General features: G+C 39.2%; 1 protein-coding gene across 2 annotated transcripts; it reads right to left on the bottom strand.

Annotated features, from left to right (window-relative positions):
* Window positions 1–14,358: 14,358 nt before the first annotated feature.
* On the bottom strand, window positions 14,359–23,420 carry LOC148015663 (subtilisin-like protease SBT2.1). Of its 2 annotated transcripts, XM_087665347.1 has the most exons (10): window positions 23,026–23,420; window positions 20,059–20,209; window positions 18,380–18,846; window positions 17,782–17,877; window positions 17,632–17,704; window positions 17,196–17,478; window positions 16,304–16,644; window positions 15,873–16,119; window positions 15,228–15,512; window positions 14,359–15,100 (listed from the first exon to the last, which is right to left on the bottom strand). In XM_087665347.1, the coding sequence occupies exons 1-10, from the start codon at window positions 23,244–23,246 to the stop codon at window positions 14,607–14,609; spliced, it is 2,658 nt and encodes an 885-aa protein (XP_087521473.1). In that variant the 5' UTR covers window positions 23,247–23,420; the 3' UTR covers window positions 14,359–14,606. The 2 variants fall into 2 exon arrangements, with proteins under 2 accessions (XP_087521473.1, XP_087521474.1); XM_087665348.1 differs by lacking the exons at window positions 18,380–18,846; window positions 20,059–20,209.
* Window positions 23,421–26,943: the final 3,523 nt, after the last annotated feature.

Raw genomic sequence — 26,943 nt, 5'->3', positions numbered from 1 at the left:
GTACCACATTTCCTCAGTTTCTTCTTCCCTGGTTGCTTGCCATAGTCACTTCTTCCACATATCCACAATCTTTTCTTCCACAACTCAAACTCTACATTGTGCACAAGGAATAAACCTCGCATCTTTGGATTGCCCTCTTGTGTGCAATGGGGTCCCAATATCACGTTTTATTTTATTTTCTCTGGCTTTTCCAAGTTGATTGTAGCTCATTCCTTTTAAAACATTCCTAAATTTTTTCCATACATAGGATTATTTTATGTAATAGAAAGGGTAAGGCTTATGAAAAACAAGGTTCCCGAGGTGTTTGCTACACTATTGCATAGACCATAGGAAATCAACAACAGGCAAAACAAGAATAAAGATAGAAATCTCAAGAAACTCAATAAACATTGCTAGTGCTAGCAACATAAGAGCCTAGGCCATAGCTATCAGATCGGATGGTGATAGATAAATGTCCAAGGATTGACCTTAGATGCATTGAGTGCAGCATCACTCACATATATCATGATTGTCCAACACGCAAGGTTTCATGTGGTACCTTAACTAGGTCTACCATGCCTAATATCCAAACGGTCTAAGCCACAAACATTGACCCATAAGATGAAGAGCTAATCCCTCCTACATATCTTAGGGTCAAGTTAATTACCAAGTAAGAGCTCATCATTGATGCTCTCATTGACAAAGGTTTAGATTACAAAATCTTGACCTATAAGGTAACGAACAACTTGAACTCATCCCGACCAATGCAACTATCAAGCCATATGGAGGATCAGCCTATTCCCTCTTAGGACAATAAAAAATTCTCCTAACTATTGAGATTGAAAGCATGCCCATAATGTTTTATGTGCTTCCAAATTGAGAAGATATGGGAAATGAAGTCTTGCTTGGAAGAACTTTCAAGCATGCAACCACATGCATTGTGGACTACAAAGCACACCGTATACACCTAAGCTTACCAAACATGGAGATAGTCACTACTTTTAGCAAAGCGGAAAGAAACTTGTCTCAGAGTTAGATCAAACACCTAGAGAGAACAACTAGAGAGTTCTTAATGAACTACTCAAGGGGCACAATAACAAGAGAGAACCACTCAGTAGGAAACCTCCTAGAACCAAAGGAAAGACCACAACTACTAGAAACACTACCATAGCTTCTCAAGCTATTGGGAATAGAACTACATATAGAAGGGGGAAGCGACTTAGGGCAAGCAATCAAAGCGTCGATGGAGAGATAGCACATGGCCACAATGGGTGCCCAAAGTGTTGCTTTGTGATCAAGGGTTTTATGTTGGAAATTGTTGGATTTGGTTACCAAAACCACCTGCAAAGCCACCTCCAATGACCACAGACCAAGTCCCATCCAAATCCAAGAGAAAGTAAAAGAGACCCACACATAGATCTAGGTCATGGAGCAAGATACTTGAGGAGAAAACACCAGATAAGTTAGTTACTGATGAGCTAGTTATTGTGACACTTGAGTGCCCACAATTACAAAAGAGCAACCACTTGAAGTTGCTGATAATCCACACAAGGAACTAGTAGTGTCTAAAAAGTCATCAAGTAAGGAGGAAAAGCTAGAGCCAAAGCATCAACTTCCATGTGAGGCTACTCAAGCTAAAATGAAAAGTCTAAGGAAAGATGAGATAAAGCCCTCAAGTGTTGATAAGGAACAATCCCAGGTTGTTGCCGATTCTTCAAAACAACCAAAGTCTCCTCAAAACCAAGAACCTTTGTCACCCAAACCAAAATAGAAAATCTAGCAGTAGCAGCCTAGTGTAGTTGCTCAATCTAAGGAAAAGGATCCAAAAGGGATAGCTACCAAAAACATCAAAAGAGTGATAACCTCCCTCTACGAGTGTTGTCACAAACAAATCTAGAACTACCAAGACCATGAATACTTTCACTCAGTCTGAGGATCCAAGTGCAAAGTCATCTTTGACTATCACGATTGACCACTTCACTGAATCAAAAGGTACTAGTTCCAATTCTGAGATGAAACCCATACAATCACAGCCCTTGGCTATGACTAAGGCTGTCACTTCAGCTAAAGAACAAGCCTCTAGCACTTCAGTCTCACACAAGGATATAGAATCTAGTGTAGAGAGCATAATGAATCCATTGCTTCGCAAGTCATGTCCTTCTTGACCAAAAGCTCCAATACACTTGAAACTAGCTAAACGATCGATCGTGGGGATGCTAGAAAAGAGGGGGAAACATAGAGATCAATCAAAAATTACGAGTTCTCAGGAACTAGATGAAATACTCTTGGCTTCCCTTCCTCATGCATATGTTTACACTGACCTTGGAATTCAAACTACTGAGCATCAAGAACTATTTGAAAAGCCTTTGACATGGTCAGAGCAATCACAAATTTATTGGATTTACCCAGTAGTTGTGGGGGAAGTTATAAAACAAATGACCAAGGTAGAGCAGGAGAAGCATCGCTTAATTCTTGTGTTCTACACTGTGAAGCACACCACAAGTTGGGAAGATGTTGTAGCATTGGCTAAGAAAGCAAAAGGATAAATTAAGTTTAAATGAAAATTTTATTCTAGTCGAGGGTTAGTTGCACGATATGGTAGCCACCTAATGACTATTGATGAGCAAAGAAAAGCACTTTGGACTTCAATCCATGGTCCTACATATGTTGCTTCTACATCTCTTTGAGTGCTTGCACTTGTCCAAGGTGTCAACATTTTTGAATTGGCTAAACTTGATCCCTTGTGTGACAAACTTCTTTCAAAGGAAGAGCTACACATTGCAAGTCGATTAGGACAATGAGACATGATGATTGATGTCACTAGATATATCTTTTGTCTCACCCATGACCCACAACTTCTTGATGACCATGCTTCATTAAAGTACAATCCTAATTTCTATGAATTGTCTATTACAAGGCTAAGTGGCATAACACCAAATCTTACCTCTCCTTCTAGTACTACAATGACTGAAACTTCATCAAATGATGTAAAATATAGTGATCTACTCAAATCTTCTACTAACCTAGACATAGTGGCTAGAAGAGGTATGCTTGCAACTCTAGATCCTATGCACAACACCACTAATGTCCCGACTAAGTCACCCCACCAGTTAGTTCCAATTGAGCGTGTTGGACCTCGAGATGCTCCAAAGGAGGTTGTTGAGACACATCTCTAGATCAGCTCTACTAAACCTGGCCCTCCTTCTAGAATCAAGCCTTTGCTAGTATGTCGACCATTGAGTACCATGGCTGCTCATTTGGCAAAGAAATTCAAATCCTGTGAAATAGAATGCCTACTCCAATTTGAGGCCATATACACTACTTATGCCAAGTTGTTTGCAATGATTGATCTAGGCCCTTGGTGATGAAGCAGTTCAGGTTGCTTCTAAATGGCATTCCACTTAGGAGAACAATGAACATATTTTTGATAAAAGTCTCTTGATTCAAAGGAATATGTTAGGACTCTCCCTCAGGAGCACTTGCTATCATGCAGATTTATTCCTTCTTATGCTTTAACAGCCAAAATCCAAGACCAATCAGTATTGATGAGCTTGAGCAAAATTGCCATCCCTCACATTTGTTCTTACATAAGTGGTTTTCTCATCAACTTGAGATTGCTTGTGATGGCAGTCGGTGTATGACCATAGTTGAGCAATGCCGTATAGTCAGTACACTTCAAGTTGGCTCAACTTATTGTGAGACCACTTCATTGTGCTCTATCATCATAGCTCGAAAACTTGCCTTGCCAATGAATGTTGGTATATCACCCATTGCTTTAACAAGATTCTAATCAAAGAGGAACTACACATTGCTAGTCGCTTTGCAGGACCCTCTTTGCTTGGTGATCTGATTACTTACATTCATGGACTAGATACCAAACAACCTGACTTGGATGCTTTTTTCAAATTGGAGTACAATCCAAATTTCTATGACTAGTGGATCCCAAAAACTGCAGAATACTAACTATTTTTTCTTTTTAGTCTTAGTTTCTTTGTACATATTTTTCTTTAGCTCAATTTGTTACACTGACAAGAACAAAAGTCCCTCTGACTTTAGAAACAATGCTACATCTTATGCGACGACAAAAAATAAAAACAAGAGGTATAAGCTCAAACCTTTTCACTCCTCATGTGATGACGAAATTCAAGGAATAAGAAAGTTGTTTGTAATTCTTTCTATCTTTTTCCCTTGAATCCCTGCATGGTATTCTCAAGGTTTTAGCAAGTGAATGCAGGAAAAAAATAGGTGACAAAGCAATGCAATGAACCTGAAGGCTTGAAGACAATATGATTGACAATACAAGCTTTCCATGAATATCCTACGCTGCAACAACATTAAAGACTTGAAGCTGACACTAGCATCAGATTCTTCATGAAGATCTCAAGCTTTGAGAGGCATCACATCAAGACATCAAAGGACAATCAAGATAATAATTTTATCTTGAAGCCTCAATAAAGAAACATAGAACTTAAAGAACCATCAACAATGAGGTTCTGCTTTCTTCAATGACTCCATACCTTTACTACAACATCTAATGGTCATCTACTTCCTTAGGATCAGTTACAAATTGCTTCATCAATGAGCATACCAATATTCATTGACAAGTTCAAGTTTTATTATTTGTAGTCAGCCTTTTGATCTCATACTTCCATTTCTCCTTATAAGGTAGCATGCCTTATTGTATATCACCGTTGTTACTTGACTTGCCAAAACAAAAAAATAGAAAAGAATATGAAATATGCATGCACGTGCACTGCACTCCACCTAGGGGTCCTCAAGTTGGATGCATCCAGTGACCTAGTCGACTAGCTCCATCTCTTACTCCCTATCCCTTTTCCCATTTTACCACACCCTTACCTAGGGAGTCTCGACTCGCCTTGGTTGACATGTCTCCTTGAGTCACTTGCACATTTCATCCCTTCAATTGATTCACCCAGTTTCATCAATCCTTACTTATCAAAAAGGTGGAAAAGGTTCTTCACAACATAAAGCCGAAAATTGCATCAACTACCATGTGTGGTTGATCCCATAGATACCCATGTTCTTCAAGAGCTTATTAGATTGAACACCTGCTCTTGTCCATCCCACATCAATGTCTCCCTAGTATCTTCATCAATAACTACCTTTTCTCTCAACACCCACAATTCTTTCCATCTTCGTTAGAACAAGATCCCTTACTTCATCAAGCACAATTCATCACTCATAGAATCCATGAAGCAGTCTTCTAACTATGCATTAGACTATGTATGCACACACACTCACTATAGTATTTGCACAATAACCTATTCATAGTTTTAGGTCCTCAAGTGTGGGACAACACTTTAAGCTTGCTTGGAGTTTGACCCATCTCCCAAACCAAGAACATCATATGTCATGTGCATGAACAACAGACTAGCACTTTCCCCTAGGAAGTGATTGCACATGAGGTTTACTTTGCAGGTACAATGGTTCATGGGGGGTCATGAGCCATCACTTCTACATCAACACTGAATCTCCCATCTTTTGCAATCTCCCATTCAACTTCAAGCGCCATTCTAGCTGTCTCCATTAGAAGAACCATTAGTCAAGTGTATCTTTACCACAATCAACTTCTACATGATTTTTCACCAGTAACAACATCAACCACCATCTACCACAATATGAGCAACATCATTTGTATGCTCCGCAAGAAAAAAATCATCCTCTTCAACAACAACAAATTCTTCATTAGCAGCATTTATTTATCCTTATCAAGTCTACTACTTCAATTGATTGTTCTCAGCATTCTGTGTCTTCGATGCAAGCTCCCACATGCTACCTATGACGACGTGAGTGCCATGGGATTGGCACTCATCTAGGGGGAAAATAATGTTAATGGTGTTTTGAGAAGACTACAAAAATGGAAGTGTTGGCTACTATTTTTTGGTGGATATTATTTTTGTGGAGCATCGGTGCCTTATTTTTTGGGCAGTTGGATTATATTTGTACTGTATGGACATCACCACATTATCATGGATATATTACTTTGTGATAGTCGGACTCACTCCCGTGCACATTGTATTCATCACCCACAGTTATACTTGTCACACCCACAAGTGTTGCATGGGTTACACACATGTATTTGTGATTAGAATATCTTAGGCTTGGTCTAATTAGGCTAAGGTTGGAGCATGCAATGATGATTGAATGGCATAGAGTCCACAAAGTGGGTAGGATGCCCAAGGAAGGGGCACAAACCCTAACCCTAATCCTAATTATTGGTCTATATAAGGGTGGGAGGTCTAAGTTGTATCCACCCATTTGGCACATCCATGCGGTGAAAGTTGTATCAGTGTGACTACTCAAGCTTCCTATTCAATCTTTCTAGTCTATCATCTTGCGTCCATTGTTTTGAGAGTGACAGAGAGGGAGAGAGTGATAAGTGTGTTGAGCGAGGGATTGAGGGAAGGTGAAGCTCTTCACCATCATCTTGCTTTTCTCATATTCTCTACTAGCTCTTTGTCTTGTTGGTGTGCTTGGTTGTGGATGTGAAGGAGTGACGACATTGGATCATGTTGATCAAGGTCATGGAACCATCTTCGAGCCTTCGAGTCATCAAATGCAAGAAGGTAAGTTACGTGAGATCACTACAACTTGAGCTAGTCTTGTGTTCTTGCTTTCTTAGATTAGAGAGGAGGATGCTTGGTTTGTTAGAGTGGAGTATTGAGAGACAAGGTGAGACATTGTCACCGAAGTGAGTTGCAACTTTTGAAACAATAGAAGTCCGTCCAAAACGCCGATTGTTGGTGTGTTGGTCTCAACAGTACCCATGCACTCTTAGTCTTCTTCCATCTTCTATACTAGAAAGGAAAATGTAGTATTGGTCTTGGAATGGTGTATGATAAGGTATTGAGATCATCTAAACATTTGCACAAAAATAAATCACCTTTATGCACTTTCTCCATTTACTTTCATTGTACTCCAAAGATTTTAACTAATGTGTTGGATGATATTTTTCAACCTGTTCATATTTTTTTTGTTCTTTACAAACTTGTCCCTTCAAAGATCGATCTAAAAACATGAACTGGGATGAACCAAGATCAATTAATTCTCCTTTATTCCAATGTTCACAGAACTTTGAATATCTTTGATAACCTTTAACTTGAAGCTCTGGATGATTGCATCATCAAGCTTATTCCAATCTGTCAGCCCATGAAGATTTGGGGAAGAAACCTCTTCCAAGCTTCCAGATACACGTTCATTTGTTAGAGCAACACAAATTGCAAATAAAAAATGTAAAGTCTTTTCAAGTGAAAAAGGATGATGAAAAATCATAGTAGATAAGTTTTTAAATTCAATTGAATGTACTTGTGAGAGACTCTAGTGTAGCTATCATTCGATACTTATGGCTAGAAATACATTTGCACAAAGTACTCAAGCTTAGTCTAGAAGGTCAATGGAACAATGCAAACTAAAATCAAAACACATTTTAAAAAAGTTAATCTTGCTTAGAAGGTAAATTTCATTACCTTACATCGAGTCGAGAAGTGTTACTGCATGGAAGGCACCAAGTGAAGTTCCTTTTTAGTATACATGTGTTGAATGTTTGGATACTCTATAGTTCATCCCTTCCAATGAAAGATCACATTTTCTCTTTTCTATTTGTTGACCTTTACACAAGGGCAACATTGTTATTCAATCATAGAGCTTGTAGGTTATTGGATACAATATATCTTCCTCTCTTGCATTGTAGCATATACAAGCTTCTATAGAGTTAGATGGCTCCCTAAAAGAAGCCATGGAAGAAGTTTGATGTTTTGATAAGAAATGAGGTTGGAATAGAGAACACGTAATGCAAAAAGGAGTTTAAAGAGCTCATGTACCAAAATAATGAGAGTTATGAGACTAATACACATAAAAAGGGTGTAAATTATAAAAAATTTTAAAATGTCCCTTACTTTGATATTAAAATTAAAAATATTTTAGTTATTTAATTTTAAAGGATCCCACTTTTCAAAAAGTTGCATCAAAGGCACTGAAAGTGAGAAAAAGAAGCCAAAAAAAGTCATCAATAAGGACAAGTCCTTTGGGTGGAATTGCCTTATGAGGATAAGTTTGAAGACCCCATTTCACATTTTGCTAGCACTAGAACAAGTTTGGCCAAATTAGAGAATCAAATGTTACATTTGACCATAGATGCTCCACACATGGTAGTATCCCATTGGCCTATTTACTAATCTCGTCATTATTTTAATGAATATTAAAAGGCCCATTATTCCTCAAAATTTCCCTATTTTTGAAGAGCTTATGAGCACATCAACGATGAATTTAGCGTCCAATTGACATTTAGCAACTACTCTTTGGTGAGATTCCAACCCTAAGGATGTTTCCTAGGCACACCAAAAGAGCATTGTGCAACACTTGTAGTACAAAAGTATTTCCATTCCAAGACTCCACTATATTGTCGATGTGTTAGGGTCTTGGATGCCTTAAGGATAATCATTATATACTTTAGACTTGGTTGGGAAAATCAAAGCATGCTTAGTAATTACCTAACATTGAAGGAAGTAAATTGAAACCTCATAGCTATAGGGAGCATTAATTGTTGTTACCAAATATACTTGTAACTTTGTCACAATGATCATAATGTAGCCTTGGTTAAATTCTTTGAGAGCTAGTATGCTAGCCAAAAGGCAAATACATAATTTTCTCTTGAATCAATTTCCTTGAGGTATATTTTGCTTGAATACTTCGATGCCAATTTTGACCTTGACATTTACAAGGACCATCCATGCTCATATATAAGTTCAAGACATTGACTAGCACTATCTAGACTAGGGTTGCATATCATGATTTCATATTTGACAGCAAGTACCCTCAAGGGATTCATTGTGAGAATACCTCAAGTTACCTTGAGTATAGCCTACACCATCATGATCCTAATTAGCCACTCCTAGACCTTGCTAATGTGTGTGTGAGACCTTGCACTCTTGCTACAATCCCAAGTATCCAACCTTAAGCTTCTTAGAGATCATTTTGTACCTCCATTCAATATCATCAAGTCATTTACTAAGAGCATACCTTGAGGGCTATTGTTCCACTCTCAAAACTTTTAAGTTGGACACACCAACTACAACTAGTGCTCAGTGCATTGAAAGACAACTAGCTAGTCATAGGCAAAGAGACCACTACTTTAAAACTCCAAAATTTCCTCTAACCATTGTAGGACTTCTTTTTTAAAAATCCAAAATATCCTTTAACCATTATGAGAATTTTTTTAGTGCATTGATGATACCTCAATACAATTAGCCTACTTAGACATTTCAAAAGGCCCTTGATCACACTAAGTGAACTAAAATCTAGTGAGATCATAGATCTTGTGACTTTGATCCCAAGGAGAGCAGTGACTTACAAAGATCCATCATAATTTATCACGAAGAATGACTTAGACTCTAAGAGACCAAAAGATCCTAAACATCCATCTCAACCTTTACAAGCTTCCATTATCCTATAAGTGATCTAGATGTAGAACCTTAAAGAAAAATAAACCTTGCAAAAAGAATTCAAAAGGCCTATCAAGCCATAGAAGACTAAAGGGAAAATTTTCTAGTACAAGAAGTAATCTTTGATTCCTATTTTCAAAGGACATAAGCCTTGAAGAAGGTATCTTCACTAGGAGAATGCTTCCTTAAGAAGACTCCCATCCCATTGATAGTTGGATTCATAAGGACCCTCGTAGATCAAGGGACCAATATGATGGAGGAAGAATTGCTATCCCAAAACATACAAAACTAGCTTAAGGACTTCCAATATGATGGATGGAGAATGGTTATCAAAAAACATTCAAAACTAGCTTAGGGACTTCCATATCTCATCAAAATATAGATTAAAGAAGAAAACAATCCACCAAGTAGTAATAGACATAGAGTTTGCAGATAGCATAGGTAGAGATCACATAGAGAGCGCGTTGTAATACTAGACCTTAGAATATCAAAATGACAAGGATAAGTTGGATAAGAAGATGGAAATCATAGGAAGATGATAGGCATTGCTAGAGTTGCAGGAACCTCAAAAGAAATTATGTTATATCTATTACTCATAAAGTTTTTGGACAACCCTACATCTATTCAAAGTACTTCATTGCTTGCAATCAATTTTTCAAGCCACCTAGAACTAGGTCCAAGTACTAAGGGACATGCCAAAATCCCAATATTAATCAAGCAACTCAAGAAGAAGGGCAAGGTGGGTGATGGCCCTTATAGCTTTATTAAGAAATTTGAACTTGTTTATGAGGCCAACAACCAAAAGAAAAGTGAGGAGTTAGGGGAATGCACAATCTTTTGGGATGTGCAAATGAGAGAAAGGAAGGACTTGGTCCACAAGTCTACATGCAGTAGAAAAGGTTGACTTTGAAATTCCAAAAGACATGTTCATAGGGTGATTCTCTAAGATGGGCTATGCAAAAAATCTCATAGCCAAGCTAATGAATGTTAGTTGAAGGAGAATGAGGCAATTATAGAGTATGTGAGTAGCATCTAAGGTCCCTATAAGAGAATTCTAGTGCATAATGGAAAACTAGGAAGGGATGTATCAATAGTCTTTCTTAATGACATTGTTGGAAGCCTTAGATGAATAGCTTCTAGGAAGAAGCGAAAATCTATATTGTTCTATTAATACTTTCCTAGGTGGCATAACCATGAAGGGAATCATAAATTTATGTACAGACATAGACATTGTAAATTTAGTGGTACTCTAAGTATAGGATAGCCCACGAGAATGGATAGCCAATATGCATTTATAGACTGACCTTAATTGGAAGTAGCATTCATTTGCATCAAGAATATTACTCTAAAGCATCACACCTATCCCTAAGTTCTAATACAAATAATTCAAGTGAGTTAGGGGAAGGATTGACAAATTCAAGACACACACACATGCATTAATGTCTAGGAGGACAAAATGGCCTCTAAGACCCAAACAATAAATACAAAAATTAGTGTTTTCTCATCAATGAAAATAACTTGAGGCTATTGGCACCCTGTAAGACACCCTAGAGAACATGACTTGGAGGTCTAGTTGAAGTCATACACTCATGGAAGATGTTAGAAAGTGATGAGATCTAGACTTCTCATAGATGCACATTCTTGAACATGATCTATTATCTAACCCCTCCAAAAGTGGGGCGTGTGGCATGTTGTATCACCTCTATGATTGAGGATTTTCTTATCCCCCCTCCCTCCCTCCCCCTTGCTTCTCTCTCTCTCTCTCTCTCTCTCTCTCTCTCTCTCTCTCTCTCTCTCTCTCTCTCTCTCTCTCTCTCTCTCTCTCTCTCTCTCTCTCTCTCTCTGGACTTCTAGGGATGGTGTTACCATTTTGGGGGTTAGGCTTGGGGTGATTGGGTTGGGGATTAACTTGGAGTTCCTCCCTCCCTCCCTCTCTCTCTCTCTCTCTCTCTCTCTCTCTCTCTCTCTCTCTCTCTCTCTCTCTCTCTCTCTCTCTCTCTCTCTCTCTCTCTCTCTCTCTGTGTGCTTGCACACTCTATGATATTCCTGACCAAGAGCCTATGCCACTCTCCTCAACCTCAAGACCAGCAAATTGCAGATTTTTCACAAAAAAAAAAGTGAGGAATGCCATATGGAAACTGAAAAATGGAAGAGCCCAAGATCATGATGGTTTAGTGGGTGAACACTTCACACATGCCTGTGATATTTTGGCACCAACGCTGGCTCACATCTTTAATAGGGCAATTTGTGAGGGATTTCCAACCTGTTGGTCATGCCTGTGATATTTTGGCACCAACGCTGGCTCACATCTTTAATAGGGCAATTTGTGAGGGATTTCCAACCTGTTGGTCATACCATATTATTGTGCCGCTCTTTAAGAGTGGAGACCCCGCGCTACCTAGTAACTACCGAACTATCATGATTGGACACATGCTGGCCAAGATATATGGCTCTATCATGGAACAAGCATTGAGTGAATGGGCCGAGATGCATGGCCTGAGATCAAAAGGCCAGGCTGGCTTCAGGAGGGGATACACAACTCTAGACCATATATTTACATTGAGGGCAATCATCGAAGAAGGCAAGGCATTCAAGAAAAAGATCTATTGCTGTTTTGTGGACTTTCGCAAGGCCTTTAACACAGTGCCATGTGCTAGACTCATGAGAAGAATGCAAAACATTGATGTACCCATAGAGATACAGTGGAGTATCTATGCCTTGTATGAGACAGTGATGACGGGCAGAGCACGAACCTGAGGGCATCTCAGATACAATCAATAGCACCATTGGGGTGAAACAAGGCTGTCCACTTTCACCGACACTATTTGGGCTGTATATAGATGAAATTTCAGAATATGTGGATAGGACTAGTGGGGCTGGAACCAGCCTAGCTGGAGAGCTGATACCATTACTGCTTTATGACGATGATATTGTACTTATATCTGACTCACCTGAGGGACTAAATAGACACTTGGATTCATTATCAGCTTTTTGCAGAGATAGAGATCTTAAGGTGAACCTTGGGAAAACTAAAGTTATGGTATTTAACACTTCAGCTGCTTGGGTGACAAGAGCTGAGCACCAGTTTACTTTTGATGGAGAGCCAGTGGAGATGGTTAGGCAGTATGTCTATTTGGGGGTCACATTGAAGGGATCACAGTTCTCTTGGAGAGAGACATCAGAGGCTCATTTGGCAAAAGCATATGCAGCCTTAGGTGCATTGGAGAGCAATGTGCTCACATACAATTTCATGAGCTGCACACCAAACTGTGGCTTTTTGACACCCTGGTTACACCCACACTCCCATATGGGGTAGCTATTTGGGGTCCGAGTCTCTTTCACACGAGGAGACAGCCTTTGGGAGACCAGGATGGACCAGAGAAGGAATACTATGACGGATGGGAGCATATGGAAAGACCACTGGTCATGATGATCTCACGTATGATACGAGCGAAGAGCTCGACCCCACATGAGATTATCAGAGCTAAGTTGGGAGCATCACCCATGGTGCCTGAGGCCTTGGTCCAGGCAGTGACTTTCATACATAGACTATGGGCGCTCCCCCAAGATAGATACCCACGGCTAGCCCTGGCCTCTTCTAGACAACTAGTAGCAGATGGTGATAGACACTGTTGGTATGCTCAAATGAGTACATGGATGAGTCTACATGGGCTGCAGATTGACAGACTATCCCCCTTTGACTATAGCCTGGATTGCCCTACACTTGACCTAAGCCGATCAGAGCTAAACCATGTGATCAGAGCATACATACTGAAGTTAGATACGGAGAAGACCTGGATCCGACCCCCCTCCCCCCATGGCACAAGGATGGCACACTACCAGACCCACCTCCTTCAGGTATCTGAGGATGGTTTCATCACCCGACCCAATTACGTGGACACATAGCTGCCTCATGGACTACGCACAGTTATTGGTCAGATCCGCACCTCATCCCACCACCTGAGGATTGAGACAGGCGGATGGGAGGGTATACAGACACAAGAACGCATATGCCCACTATGCGATAGAGAGCCAGAGACAGAGGAACACTACATCTGCCGATGCACTGTATATTATGACATACGAGGTAGATACCACTGTCTGTTTCGAGAGGGTTTTGGACCCCTGAGACGGATCATGCAGTTTGAGGATCAGAGATGCTTGGGATTCTTCCTCTTGGAGCTCCAGAGGTGCAGAGCAACAATTCTATGGAGTAGGAGGCCCTCACAACTCGACTAACATAGGCAGAGAGCAGTCATTGACTTTTTCACTGATACACGACAGAGTATGGCAGATACCACTACTACTGCCACACAGCCTACAAGAGTACGTCATCATTGGACCTCATCTTCTGTAGGTGTCCCTTTGGATAAAGCAGTGGCACTTAGCCGGTCTAGGCGCCCACGTCCACCCGGACGAAGGCCTAGACATCCACACCACAGACAAATTAAAGCCATCATTGAGCGCCACAGGAGACAGATGCTGAGACGCCTCAGTCATGCAGAGATACACCTCCTTAGAGAACAGACATATCATTGATGGAGAGTTTTCCTTTCTCTACTCTCACTTTCAGATCACTGACATGTTTCCCTTTTATAGGACACTATTTCATTATTATTTTTCAGTCTCATAGGCATGTTTTTCATCTTTTTCTCGTTCCAGATGAGAAACACACCATCATTGTATGTATTGCTTTGGTCTCATAGGCCACATTGGCCTTTTAGAGACGTTAATATACTCTCTCTCTCTCTCTCTCTCTCTCTCTCAATCACCCAATTATTAATTAAAAGGGGCTAGACTTGTGGTCACATCTATTACCATTTCACTCCTTTTTCCCCACAGAGAGCAATCAATGCCAAGCACCTCACATCCAAAAAATGTCACATGATCATGAAAATTGATTGATTAAAGGGAGCAAGTGAACATGCCACATTGAATCATATATTATAAAATCATTGGTTACATATTTTCATTATGGAGTAGTGCTTTTTTTTTTGGCATAAGGAGACGTTTTTCGGAGCGACACGTGGAGGGTTCATGAGGACATGCGATTGTATGGTAAGGCACGTGAGAAGGTAGGGTGGCAAGTCCCTGTGCCGTCTAAACACAGGCCTTTGGATGAAAAGTGACGCACTTGGCATGGGTAGGTACGGTGGGGTGGGTGGCTTAGCTGGAAGGCGTGTGGATAGAAATGAGGGCCACAGGGATGTGAGCGGAGTGTCCCTTGTTACCTTGAAAGGAGATGCGGCCAAAGCTAGGGGAGGAGGCGGATGCGGTGGTGGGCTGGAGGGCGATGCGAAGGGTGGCGGATTGGTTGAAGCGGAGGGTGAAGGAGGGCGGGTGCACCGACACGGACGCCGTGGAGGGCGACATGGCGCTGACGCGGTAGGTCTCGGTGGCGCCTGCCACGTGGGTCACCACTCGAGACACGTTGCGCGCTCCCTCGAGGCGCGCTACCACCACGTAGGGTGCGTTCAAGTCCACGGCCGCCTTGTACGACGACGACATATTATGATCTTCCCCAGAACAACCACCCACCTGCATATAATTGTGTACAAGCCCGTCGTCCACGACGCTCTTCCGCACCGCCGATGAGCCTCCTCCCCCTCCCCCTCCCCCTCCATGGATGCTACATAAAAATCGGACGTACTCCTCGTACCCTGCTTCCACAAACCAACAAACAAACAAATACCATTATAACTGGCAGCATCACGCGCGCTAGTAGCACCTGAATAGGCACGTCCAATGTCAGTTACACTTGATAGTAATGTGTCTAGAAAGACTTGCCTGTGTCAAAGATAAGGCCAGGTTGCATGGCTGCAGTGGCATTTATGACTCCGCTACCCATGTCAAAAGGAGTAGCCTCAGTCTCCTTGTTTGTGCTCATGAAGTATTGATTCGCCACCACTGAGATGGGCTTTCCATGTTTGTCTGTGAGAGATGCTGTTGTTGCCATGGAGCTTGCAATGCCTGCTGGACTAAGCCATGAATTCTTTTGCTTGATCAAGGCTGCAATCCCTGCAATGTGAGGTGTTGCCATGCTTGTCCCTGACAACACTGCAAATTGATCCCCTACAACACATGAGAACAACCCATTTTACTATGTGTGATAATCAATTAAAATATATCATGGTTAAGTGTACCCTATCGACTTTGCAAACCAATGAAGAATGCGTTCAAAAGATTTGTTTATCCTATGCTTAAATTGTGACAACAAAAACCAAGTCAATTTTTAAGTGCAATCACTCAAATATCCATGGTGAACAAAGTATCCCCTAAGAATATGTGTTATATGCTAAATCTTCCTTAGGGGGTACTTGCTTAAAAAGAGGTTTAACAATTTCATATCAACACATGTCAAATGAACAATGGATGGAGTGTTGCCTCCATACCTAAAATGTTAAGAAGCTCGCATGTAAGACTCTTACTTACCTTTGAAGTGTGGTGATTCAGTCCCCTTGGGTGTCCAAGCACCCCAAATCGAACTTCCTGGAGCTGCAATATTGGGTTTTAGCACATCCGCAGCATTGTAGTGATAATCTGCTGGATCGGGCCCTCTGGAGGAATAAGATGCAATTTTTGGTGGTGCATGACTAAACTGTGCTTTGCATCCAATGATTCTTCCAATAGGTTGATGAATCCCATTCTCTAATGATCTATTTATATAATTAGCTAACCTCTGCAAACACGAATACAATAAACTATTAGTTAAACTTTGCCTTGAATGAATATGTATCTAATATCCAAATTCAAGTGCTTAAAGGCTCTTAAGTGTAGGGAGTAGCTTTAGTTCTTCAATTTCAAATTAAACACATTTGAATCCAACTATATCTTAATTTATTTGCAATATAAATAAAATGTACCTTTGAATATGTGCCATTGTTGATGATCATAGTAGGCATTGAGAAAGGAATGTAATCATCATGTAAATCAAAGCTTTCTAGCCATGGGCTTACTTTGAAAATGAGCCCTTTTGCTGATAGGTTTTTAGCCACAACCTCTGCCCTCCTTATTGAAGCACTACCAATTAAGAAGTCAAAGGTGATTGTACAAACTAACACCTTTCCTTCCACTTCTCCTTGTTCAAACTTGTTTGCATCTTGACATTCTTCCTCATACCAATAATTATTTTTGGTTATTGAATAGTTCTTTAGTGCATGGTTTGCCAATACTATGGGGTACATATGATTATCTTCATGTCCATCTGTACCCAACCATTACATAAGCTTCTTAGTAGAAAATGCCCTACATAGATTAGGACTAGCCCTTCACTCTCAAACTTGATTAACACCAACTTTAGTTCTAAAAGAATAAGGGTATTTATGAATATAAAAGTCACAAGAAAGCTCATGATAAGTTTATGACGCCTCGATTTGAGGTGTGGTGTAATAATGATTTTAGCATCCACACATGGTTAAAGCTTGAAAGATGTTGGTCAATCTTTATCAACTAAACATGAAATATAGAAGTCACCTCATATGTTTTTAAACCTAAAACACATATATGAATATAAAATGTCCTTGAGGTTTGTGATAAATTATCTACACTTTCTAAAGTTTTTTCTACTAGAAATGTCAAACTCATGATTAGGGTTTTACTCCATACCAAGCTAGAAGATGCATCAAGGAACTCAAAATTTTAGGTACTTTTCTACATTCTCACATACAAAATGTACTATATAGATGCCACTCCCCAATATTTTCATCGTGCACTTTGACATGTAATAATTATACCATGGAAAGCCAAACAACTTACTTGAAAGACCAACCCCATGGAGGATTTGATTATCTCCCAACATCAGAGAATTTGTGTATGTTCGATCATGTAGGGTAGCTGCAACGGTAAATATCCAAGGACTAAATGAGATGATGCTATATGAGTATGGGCCTCCATTGCCTGCTGCCTGGACTACAAACACACCAACTTTTATAGCTGATAGGAGTGCCAAATCGACAACGTTGAAGTATGTTGCAATGCCATCTGGAGGCCTAGTTGGTCCAATGGATAAGCTCAATACATCAACTCCATCCTCCACAGCCTGTATAATAGCATACAAAATATCTTTGTAGATGTGCACCAAAAATTCATACTCCTTATGTTGATTAAAGAATAGTCACCATATGAATACATGCATATTAACCTAGACTCGAGGTTAAGGATCTCATGTTCGCAACAAGTTTATGAAAGATACCTTGTCTATGGCTGCAACCACATCTGCATAAAATCCACCAAATCCTGCATACAATGCTTTGTAGATAGCCAACCTACAAAGAGTTTTCCATATCAAAAAATCACAGTCATTGAAATTCTTTTGACAACAAAGGCTCCTCCACTATCTCACCGAGCTCGTGGTGCCATTCCACTTGCATTACCAAAGCTCACTCCCGCTACTTTAACTTGAACTCCTTGATTTCCCACTGCTATAGAGGCTGTGTGCCTAAAAAGTAAGTAATATTTACTATCCAAAAAACATAGGAAATATAGGAAAGGTCAAAGTGGCTTACCAAGTTGCCTTCACAAGGACAAATTATTTAACAATATTAGCTAGTACAGAGATTTTATTTTCCAAATCAACATCTACCATAGGTGTTAGGGTAGAGAGTTTAGATGGCTTACTTTAATCAAATAGAGTAATAGGTTTACATAGCCATTCTTTCTTTGATTTTCCATTCATGATGCATATACAATTCAACTTATACTCATAATTTCAAAGAAATTTGAGGTGGCGAGTTTAAAATTTGAATGGTAAATAAACACGTAATTTGAAATTACTAATGGGTATAGCAAAGATGAGCCAAAGTGCTACATGAATCATGAAGTTGGGTGGCTTGCATATATGCAAACTTTTTTCTTTTGTTTTATGGATAGAAATTTAGTGCATGCTACATCTATGCCATATCTCTAAGATTTTATAATCTAAGAAAGATCAAGGGACTTACGTTCCATGTCCATCTGCATCAAGAGGAGAAGCAAACTCATTGGGGTTGTGATGGAAAAGACCCTTTTTTATGGCAGCCTTGGCAAAATGACGAGCAGCTACTATTTTTCCATTGCAAAAAGAGGACACCTCACACTCCCCTCGAAAGGAATGATTAGTTGAGATGGTGTCGCTATTGACATGGCGAGTTGAGTTGAAGGAGCTAGTGTTAATATCATTGTAATTCCTTGTCCAAGAACTATGGTAGGGGTGTGAAGTGGTATTGGAGAAACTAGGGTGTGAAGGGTCAATGCCAGTGTCCACAAGGCCCACTACAATGCCTTCTCCTAATATGCCATTTTCTAATGATGATTGGGCCCATGGGCCAGTTGGCAAGCCCAAATAACTTGGTGTATATGTGGTCATCTTCTTCACCTTACCATCCTTTGTTACCATAGCTACTTCAGGCATCCTTGATAGTGTGGCTGCCTAATGCCATAACAATGCAACAATATACTTTAGTAAGCTTGTGTGTGTGTGTGTGTGTGTGTGTGTGTGTGTGTGTGTGTGCGTGCGTGCGCGTGTGGGTGTGTGTGTGTGCGCATGCGCATGCACGCGTGCGCGTGCATGTGCATGTGCATGTGTGTGTGCGTGTGTGTGCATGTGCGTGTGTGTGGGTGTGTTCGCGCGCGCGCGCATATGTGTGTGTGTGTGTGTGTGTGTGTGTGTGTGTGTGTGCGCGCGCGCGCGCGCGTGCGTGCCTACGCTAGGGGTGAGGGGTGTATGTGTTTTGTGTACATGTGCACGTGTGCATGTGCAAGTGTATGTATGTGCATGTGCGTGTGCATGTGCATATGTGGTGGATGTGTGTGCACATATGCCCACATGCACATGCACACTTGCAATGCTTTGTATTGTGTATGTATATACATATGCACCTGCATTTACAAGTATATATATCAATGTATATGTGACAAAGGGAGATCCACTTTTTAATCTGAGAACCTTTCTTCACAACATAATAAGAACATCCAACATGGCAAACACTCACTATATGATGCATTATAGATCACATAATAATGCATAGTGACAACTAAATATTGTGTGAAAACCCATTGTAAACACATGTAAGATGGGAGGATAGGGAGCAAGTAGTAAAAGTGATATGACATCAAACTAGCTTCAAGGTGGAGGGACTTCTCTTATCTAGCTTTCTCCAAGGTAAAAAGATAAGGAAGAGTCAGAAGCTACTTAAATTTTGCACCAAAAAACATAAAATGGTCCATGGCAAGAGGGATGATATCTATGCCCCCTCACAACAAAGTCTTTTTTGTCATATGAAAAAACAAGGATAACAAAAGAGATATGCCATAAGCCCTGTAGAGGGTCAAAAGACGTGAAAAGTTCATCATGTAAAAAATCTAGAAAAGGTCAAAGTTCTTCACATAAAATTTCCTATATTGAGAAGAGATTAAGAAAATACAGAACTTTCACCACCAACATTTAGGTTCCTCACAATTAATCATTTTCTTATTCGATTGAAAGACACAATTTACATGATAGTACAATAATGATTGAAGCATGTACGTTCTTGTTAAAAATCACATTTGTAAGTGTGTTTTGTGCATAGGCTAGAGTTTTGAATAACAAGAGGGTTTAAAGTAAAGAATCAAAGACCTAGGCGAATCTTGAAAAAGTTACCTGCTTTAATGACATTGAAGCTGCAAAACCATTGATCAAATAATAGTAGCTATACAACTTATTGTAGTTGTTGGAGATATTATAAGAGGACCTCTCCAATAAAAGATCATGGTTGTTTACTAGGAACGTCTTGTATGCTATTGCTTCCTTACTACAAAAGCAGATGAAAAAAGTATTTGATCAACTGTTGAATCGTTATTAAGGCATGCAAACCCACTTCTGCTTAGAAGATCAAAAGGAAATGGCATATGCTTTGATAGAAATTGTGATCCTCTATGAAGAAATAAAATGACTAGATCTCCTATGTGGATTTGTTTAATCCACAAATACAATATGGTTAGTAAGAATTATATCCAACATGTTGTGACTTTATTGTTGATACCCGCGTGATATTTTAAAAGTGCCACCTTTAATATAAATTCCCAAATTCAAAACTAGAATGTGAAGACATGAGAAGGGAAGAACATCAAAATTATTTGGCAATAACCAAGAAACTAGACTCCATATCTCAAGCCCTAGTGCATTAGGCACCATGACTTTTATCTAATGTATTTGCCTATCCTAATGGAAAGGTACCTTGCAATATGAAAATATATCTTCATATTTTTAGCAAATCGGCTCTTCTTGTTTTGGAAAAGCAAGTCAAAGAGAATCTCTTTCTTTCTATTCTAAGTGGAGTACCTTTTCAAGATTAGAATGACATGTCCATAAATGTGATGCTTAAAATCTCTTCTTAGTAATGTGTCCTTACTTAAGCTAGCAATCTATACATGTGAACATGATGAAACTTTTTGCACTTGCTAGTGTTCAAAGATAAACACATGGATTTAAGTGTGCATAATTGGGGAGAGAGAGAGAGAGAGAGAGAGAGAGAGAGGTATTTTATCAAAATATGATTAGTGAGTTCACATTCATCATTTAATGAAAATTAAGTGTTCCTTATACATGTAGCCAACAGTTACAAACATGCATTACTTAATGAGAATTAAGTGTTTAATAAATGTAATTCTAGAAAATATATGAGAAGTTTACCTTTTGCATGTATGAAAATGGTTAAGTTATGAAATGTTGTTATAATGATGTCCAAATGTGTAAAATATACATGCATTATATTTTTGTAGCGTGATTGTCATGGTTCATTCTTTATTCTTGTGACCTAGAGGTAGAGGTAGAGGTAGAGGCACCATATAGCCCCTTAGCTAATAATTGAACTAGTGATCTTGACCTAGTCATGCATATATTATACTAGTTGGGTTGCAACTTATTGGAACATATGCTTTATTGAGAACTACACATTGTTCTTTCACATATTTGCAATCAATGTATTGTCTTCCTCTACCCTAAAGATATAATTTGTTGCATTGATCCCTTGGCAAAATCCTTGTCAACTAGATAAATGTACCCAAATGTATGTTGGAGTGTGTGATTTGTAAAACCCATACCATGTCAATGTAAGGTACTGAAACTTGTATGGTGCAATGACGTGGTTGAGATGAACACTTAAGTGAGGTAGAATAATCTAATTTAAATGGTCCTTTCCAATCCTTGAGTTGATAACTTTTGATTATGGATGTATGTCAAGCTTTTAGGGCTACAAACTTAGGTTTATATCTCATAATTTTGCTTGACCTTGTCTTGTTATTAACTAAATGAGTGTATTGTCACACACACACGCACGCACATGCACACACACACACACACACACACTCTCTCTCTCTCTCTCTCTCTCTCTCTCTCTCTCTCTCTCTCTCTCTCTCTCTCTCTCTCTCTCTCTCTCTCTCTCTCTCTCTCTCTCTCTCTCTCTCTCTCTCTCTCTCTCTCTCTCTCTCTCTCTCTCTCTCTCTCTCTCTCTATATATATATATATATATATATATATATATATCCAACTTCTCCCACCACACTTTCGCCCTGATGTTAAAATACTAGGATCTCAGTTCCTTTGTGAGTAACTTTGGATTGAGAAGTTGTGAGCTTGTGCTTGATTGACCACATGATTAGTTAGCACAAGGGGAATTTTCCATGAGGAGAGGTTGCACACATTGGTTGGCAATGCCTAAGTTACCAATATTTCTTTCTTCATCACACCATGCCTTTTGGTTGCTTGGTCTTTGCAAGATGAATTGCCTAGCATAGGTCTTACATAACCTCTAAGAAAGCAATACGAATGAATGCTTTACAAGGCTTTGGAAGGAGACAATAGGAATTCGTATGCTATCATTGCACTGCACCAAAAGTTTTTAATGCTCACTATTTATAGCTCCTATGATCTTAATCTTAATCAATTGTCCACTTAGAATCGACTTGACTTCATCAAATCTATCATGTTGTACATGGATTAGATGTTGCATTGCTACCATCCATGTCTTTAGTACACAAGAATGTGTAGACCAACATCTAAATACAAGTGTAGATTAGCATCTAGATACAATATTAAGTACTTATCTTGAATGACCAATAAATTGAGTTTTATATCACTTCCCTTGAGATAAGGAGAGACTTAGCTATAATGAATAATAAGCCTAGGATATCAAGTAGTATCTAAGATTATGGCAAGGTAAGTGTATGTAACAATGCTAGTCATGGGTGATGCATGTGTGACTATGTCACTTTGTGTATGTGTGTTATGAGGGTGGACTTTAAGCTTAATCAATTAATTTCACACAAAAAAAAAAGAGAGGAAGGGGGGGTTGGGGGTTTGGGCGTGCCTCTATCCATGTGCATGCATGTCTTAATTAGCTTATTCAAATATGTGCAGGTTGCACAAAAAAGGGATGTGAAAATGACACTGCATATACATTCATGCATGCATACCATGCTGGATGCGTATGGACATTGAATTAGTTTGGAACATATTGTGGTAGATACATATAGTCATTAGATGCGTATATGACAAAATGTGGGTTTGTTTATATATGACAAAAACACTAGACTAACATGTTACATGATTGTAGATCATAAAGCAAACCTGTGTTTCATGTCAATTCTTCTACTATGTAGGCCAATGTGTGGTGGTCGTGGCAAGCCTACAATGGAGCCATCATAGTGGACAATTGGGGGGTGTTGCTTGAGAAGTACTAGGAAGACATCGTCCTCCTCATCTCTCTCAAGTTTCTCCTTAGTAGAAGTACAATCAATCATGGATATTGTAAGTGTTATAAATAGGAAGAGTGCTATTGGTACATGCATGGCTATAATGGATCCGTTCGCAAAGAAGAGGTTCAAGTTTAGGCAAAAGAGGCACCTTGCTATGGTTAGTATATAGAGTCACATATACCACAAGAGATGCGATGCGAAGTATCAATGGGAGGAGGGAGGACCTGCAAAAGCTGGGGAGTCGGTAAAACAATGAAAGGGGGAGTTTTTCAGATTGTAGTATGGCAGAGATTATTGTGGCATCCAGAGCAGGTCCTTAATTTATATACGGGCCTTGGAAACGTCAAGCGTAAGTCAGCGGCCGCCTCACACGAGACGCATGAATAATCAATGTTGCCGCTGATGGCGACGACGCAGAGAGAGAGAGAGAGAGAGTTCCATCGACGCAAGCGGATGCTCGCGAGAGGCATGATGGTCTTTCGTGAAGAGGATGACTTTGATCAACGTGGCGTGGAGATCAACGTCCAGCTGGCTGGCGGCTTTCAACACACAATGAGCTGCATGCATATGGTGACCACGAATGAAAGAAGGCGACTCTCACTCTCTCATCCTCCATGCGCTCGAGCGCTCTGCAGCACGACTCGAACAAAGCTTCACAGGCTATTTGTCAATCGATCCATTCATCGCAACGCGACAGCATCCAAGTTATACCCAATATGCCAACAATCAATTCCAACATGCGATGGATGTTAAGTTGTATTTATACACCCGTACCATTTAAAAATATGTTTTAATATACGTTAGTACAATTGTATAATATCCTAACCAAAGTATAATCACTAATCTTCCATACAAAACGTCAATCAAGCATTACTTTCTTATGAAACCATTCTTTCATACAAACATACAAAAGATTGTCTTGTACAAAAGACTATTTTGTCCATACCTAAAGGGCTGCGAATGAAGGATCAATGGGCATTCTGTAAATGGGCTAATTACAAAAGCATTTTTTATATGTGCTCACAATGTGGTACGATACTTAGAAAACCAACGATATTGAGTGCTTTGGTAAAAAGCAATTGGATGGTGGTCCAAATGACCTTGTTCTAAGGACAAGACAACCCAAACAATCAAATGCCTAATTTATCTGTATTACTAGATTATTTTGGTTGTAAGTTTGAGAGCCACCGAACCTCCAAAGGGCTTCTCAAACCTACCCCCAGTTCTAAACCTTCCTTTTTAAAATTAAAACTCCCTCTCTCTCACGTGTAATCTCTTCCTCTCTCTCCCCATCTCCTTTTTAATTACCCCCCCCCCCCCCCCCCCAAGGCTGCCTCTCTCTCTCTCTCTTCCCTCTCCCTTTTTGAATGAAATCAAACCTTTTTTTAAATCAAATCTCTCTCTCTCTCTCTCTCTCTCTCTCTCTCTCTCTCTCTCTCTCTCTCTCTCTCTCTCTCTCTCTCTCTCTCTCTCTCTCTCTCTCTCTCTCTCAATTAGGTTAAAATTTTTAATTTAAACTTCCCTCTCCTTTTTTCTCTTTTTCCTCCTCTTTCAAGTAAATATTTTTCCAAGCTTCTTAAAAAATTTCTTTCTTAATAAGGCAAATTTATCGAATAAGTAGCATTAATTATATGCTATCGTGTATAGTAATTAGTAGTATGCTAACTAGTACTGATCAATGTGCTGTCTTATAGGCTAATTAGCAATATGCTAACTAGCAGTGATCTATTCGTTGTCTTGTATGCTAATCAATAGTAATCTATTTACTATTCATGTATGCTACTTAGCAATTCCATGTCTAGTAGTTAGTAGTTATTTGTGTGCTAATTCAAAGAGTAATATTTACATCTTTGAGATGGTGTAAACTTGCATACCTTAATACCTTTCCTCAAGTTCAATAGCATCTTTGAATACAATTTCTTTTTTCATAGTTTCCTTGTATATTAATAGTTTAATATTATATGCTAGTTAATAGTACTTGTCAACATTGTATGTATGCTAATTAATACCCTAGTTAATATGCATTATATGATGAGCCTTCCCTTACTCCTCAAGCACCCTTAAGGGAAGCTCCATCATACCAAGTCCTACTCTGTGTTTGAAGAAGAGCTCTTTTCTTAGAGCTTTGGTAAAAATGTCAACAACATTCTCCTAAATATTGCATTGATGTAATATATATCACCATTGTGCACTTTTTCTTTGATAAAGTGCTCTCTTAATTCAATATGCTTGGTCCTTTGATGCATGATTGGATTCTTTGCTAGAGTGTGAGTTGACATGTAATCACAAAAGATAGAAGTATAAGTAGAGGATCCATACAATTCAAGTTTTTGCAAGCATCTTTTCAACCATATGGCTTCACAAGTTGTTGTAGTTAAGGCATTGCATTTAGCCTCTCTAGATGAGAGGCTGACTCCATTTTGCTTCTTGGAGCACCAAGGGATTGCTCTAGTACTTCCAAGGAAAAAAACATTACTACTAATGCTTTTTCAACCAATTAAATCTACTACGTAATCAAAGTCACTAAATCCATGTAGATTCAACTTATCACCTGCATATAAGATACCCTAATGTTGAATACCTTTCAAGTATCTACATATCCTTTTGGCTACCACCAATGATACATCCTTGCACTCTGCGTAAACTAAGCAAATGAATTGGTTGCATAACAAATATCAATGCCTAGTGATAGTCAAATATGTGAGGGATCCAATGAGTTGTCTATATAAGTAGCATCACAAGAAACACTATTATTATCCTTAGTTAGCTTAAGGGTTGATTATGTGGGTGTAGAATGGCTTTGGAGCTAGCCATACAGAATTTTTCAAGGATGGATTGAAGATACTTTTTTTTGGGAAAAGAAAATGTCACATGATTTTATCCTGCAAATTTCAATACCTAAGATATAATACAAGTATCCAAGGCCTTGATTTCAAACTTATGGGAGAGTTTAGACTTTACATTCTCCACTAAAACATAATTGCTACTAGTCAACATTAGATCGTACACATAAAGCAAAACAAGTACACTATCATTCCTTTTAATCTTGTAATACAAAGTATCATCAACATTAGTCTTTTAGAAATCATTGACATTTGAGGCTATCATCTATTCTTCTATACCGAGCTCTTGGAGCTTGCTTCAATCCATACAAGCTCTTTTTCAGCTTGCATACCCAATGCTATTTACCTACAATAGCATAACATTCACATTATTGCATGTAGACTACTTCATCAAGCTATCCATTGAGAAAGGCATTGTTTACATCCATCTTCTATAACTTCCAATTATGAAGAGAAGCCAAAGAGAGCAATAACTTGATGGAGCTCATCTTGGCTACAAGAGCATAAGTCTCTCCATAATTAGTATCCTATTTTTGAGTAAAACCTTTAGGAACTAGCCTAGCTTTATATCTATCAATTTGTCCTTCCTTGTTAAATTTCAACTTGTAAATCCATTTATAGCATATGGCTTTCTTAGTGGGTTGGAAGTTAACATAAATCCCAAGTATCATTTCTATGCAATGTAGACATTTCTTTATCCATGGCATCCTTCAACTTCTTTTTACCGCATGCATCCTTGTACATTGTAGGCTCATCATTCCATAAGACTAGGTGATAAGAGCAAGACTGCATTGCTCAAAATATGAATTATTGCCTCTTTGGTATGTTAGCCTTTGGGGTGTCCTTCTATTCCTTGTAGACCTCCTTAAGACTATTTGATGCTCTTTATCTTCTTTCTCTAACTCTTCAATAGAGTACTCTTCTTCTATGGCTATTGATACTTACAT

This window comes from Lygodium microphyllum, chromosome 24, assembly GCF_053477565.2.
Source record: "Lygodium microphyllum isolate KBCC chromosome 24, Lygodium_microphyllum_v1.1.10, whole genome shotgun sequence".
NCBI lineage: Eukaryota > Viridiplantae > Streptophyta > Polypodiopsida > Schizaeales > Lygodiaceae > Lygodium > Lygodium microphyllum.
Note: the sequence above shows the minus strand (reverse complement) of the source record. Positions and strands in the feature narration are given on the sequence as shown.

Coding starts and splice junctions, on each gene's coding strand:
- LOC148015663 (XM_087665347.1), bottom strand. CDS start 23,246: ATGCATGTACCAATAGCACTCTTCCTATTTATAACACTTACAATATCC. Junction 16,645..17,195: donor CCATGGGGTTGGTCTTTCAA/GTAAGTTGTTTG, acceptor GGTTGGGTACAG/ATGGACATGAAGATAATCAT. Junction 15,101..15,227: donor TGGCCTTATCTTTGACACAG/GCAAGTCTTTCT, acceptor TTGTGGAAGCAG/GGTACGAGGAGTACGTCCGA.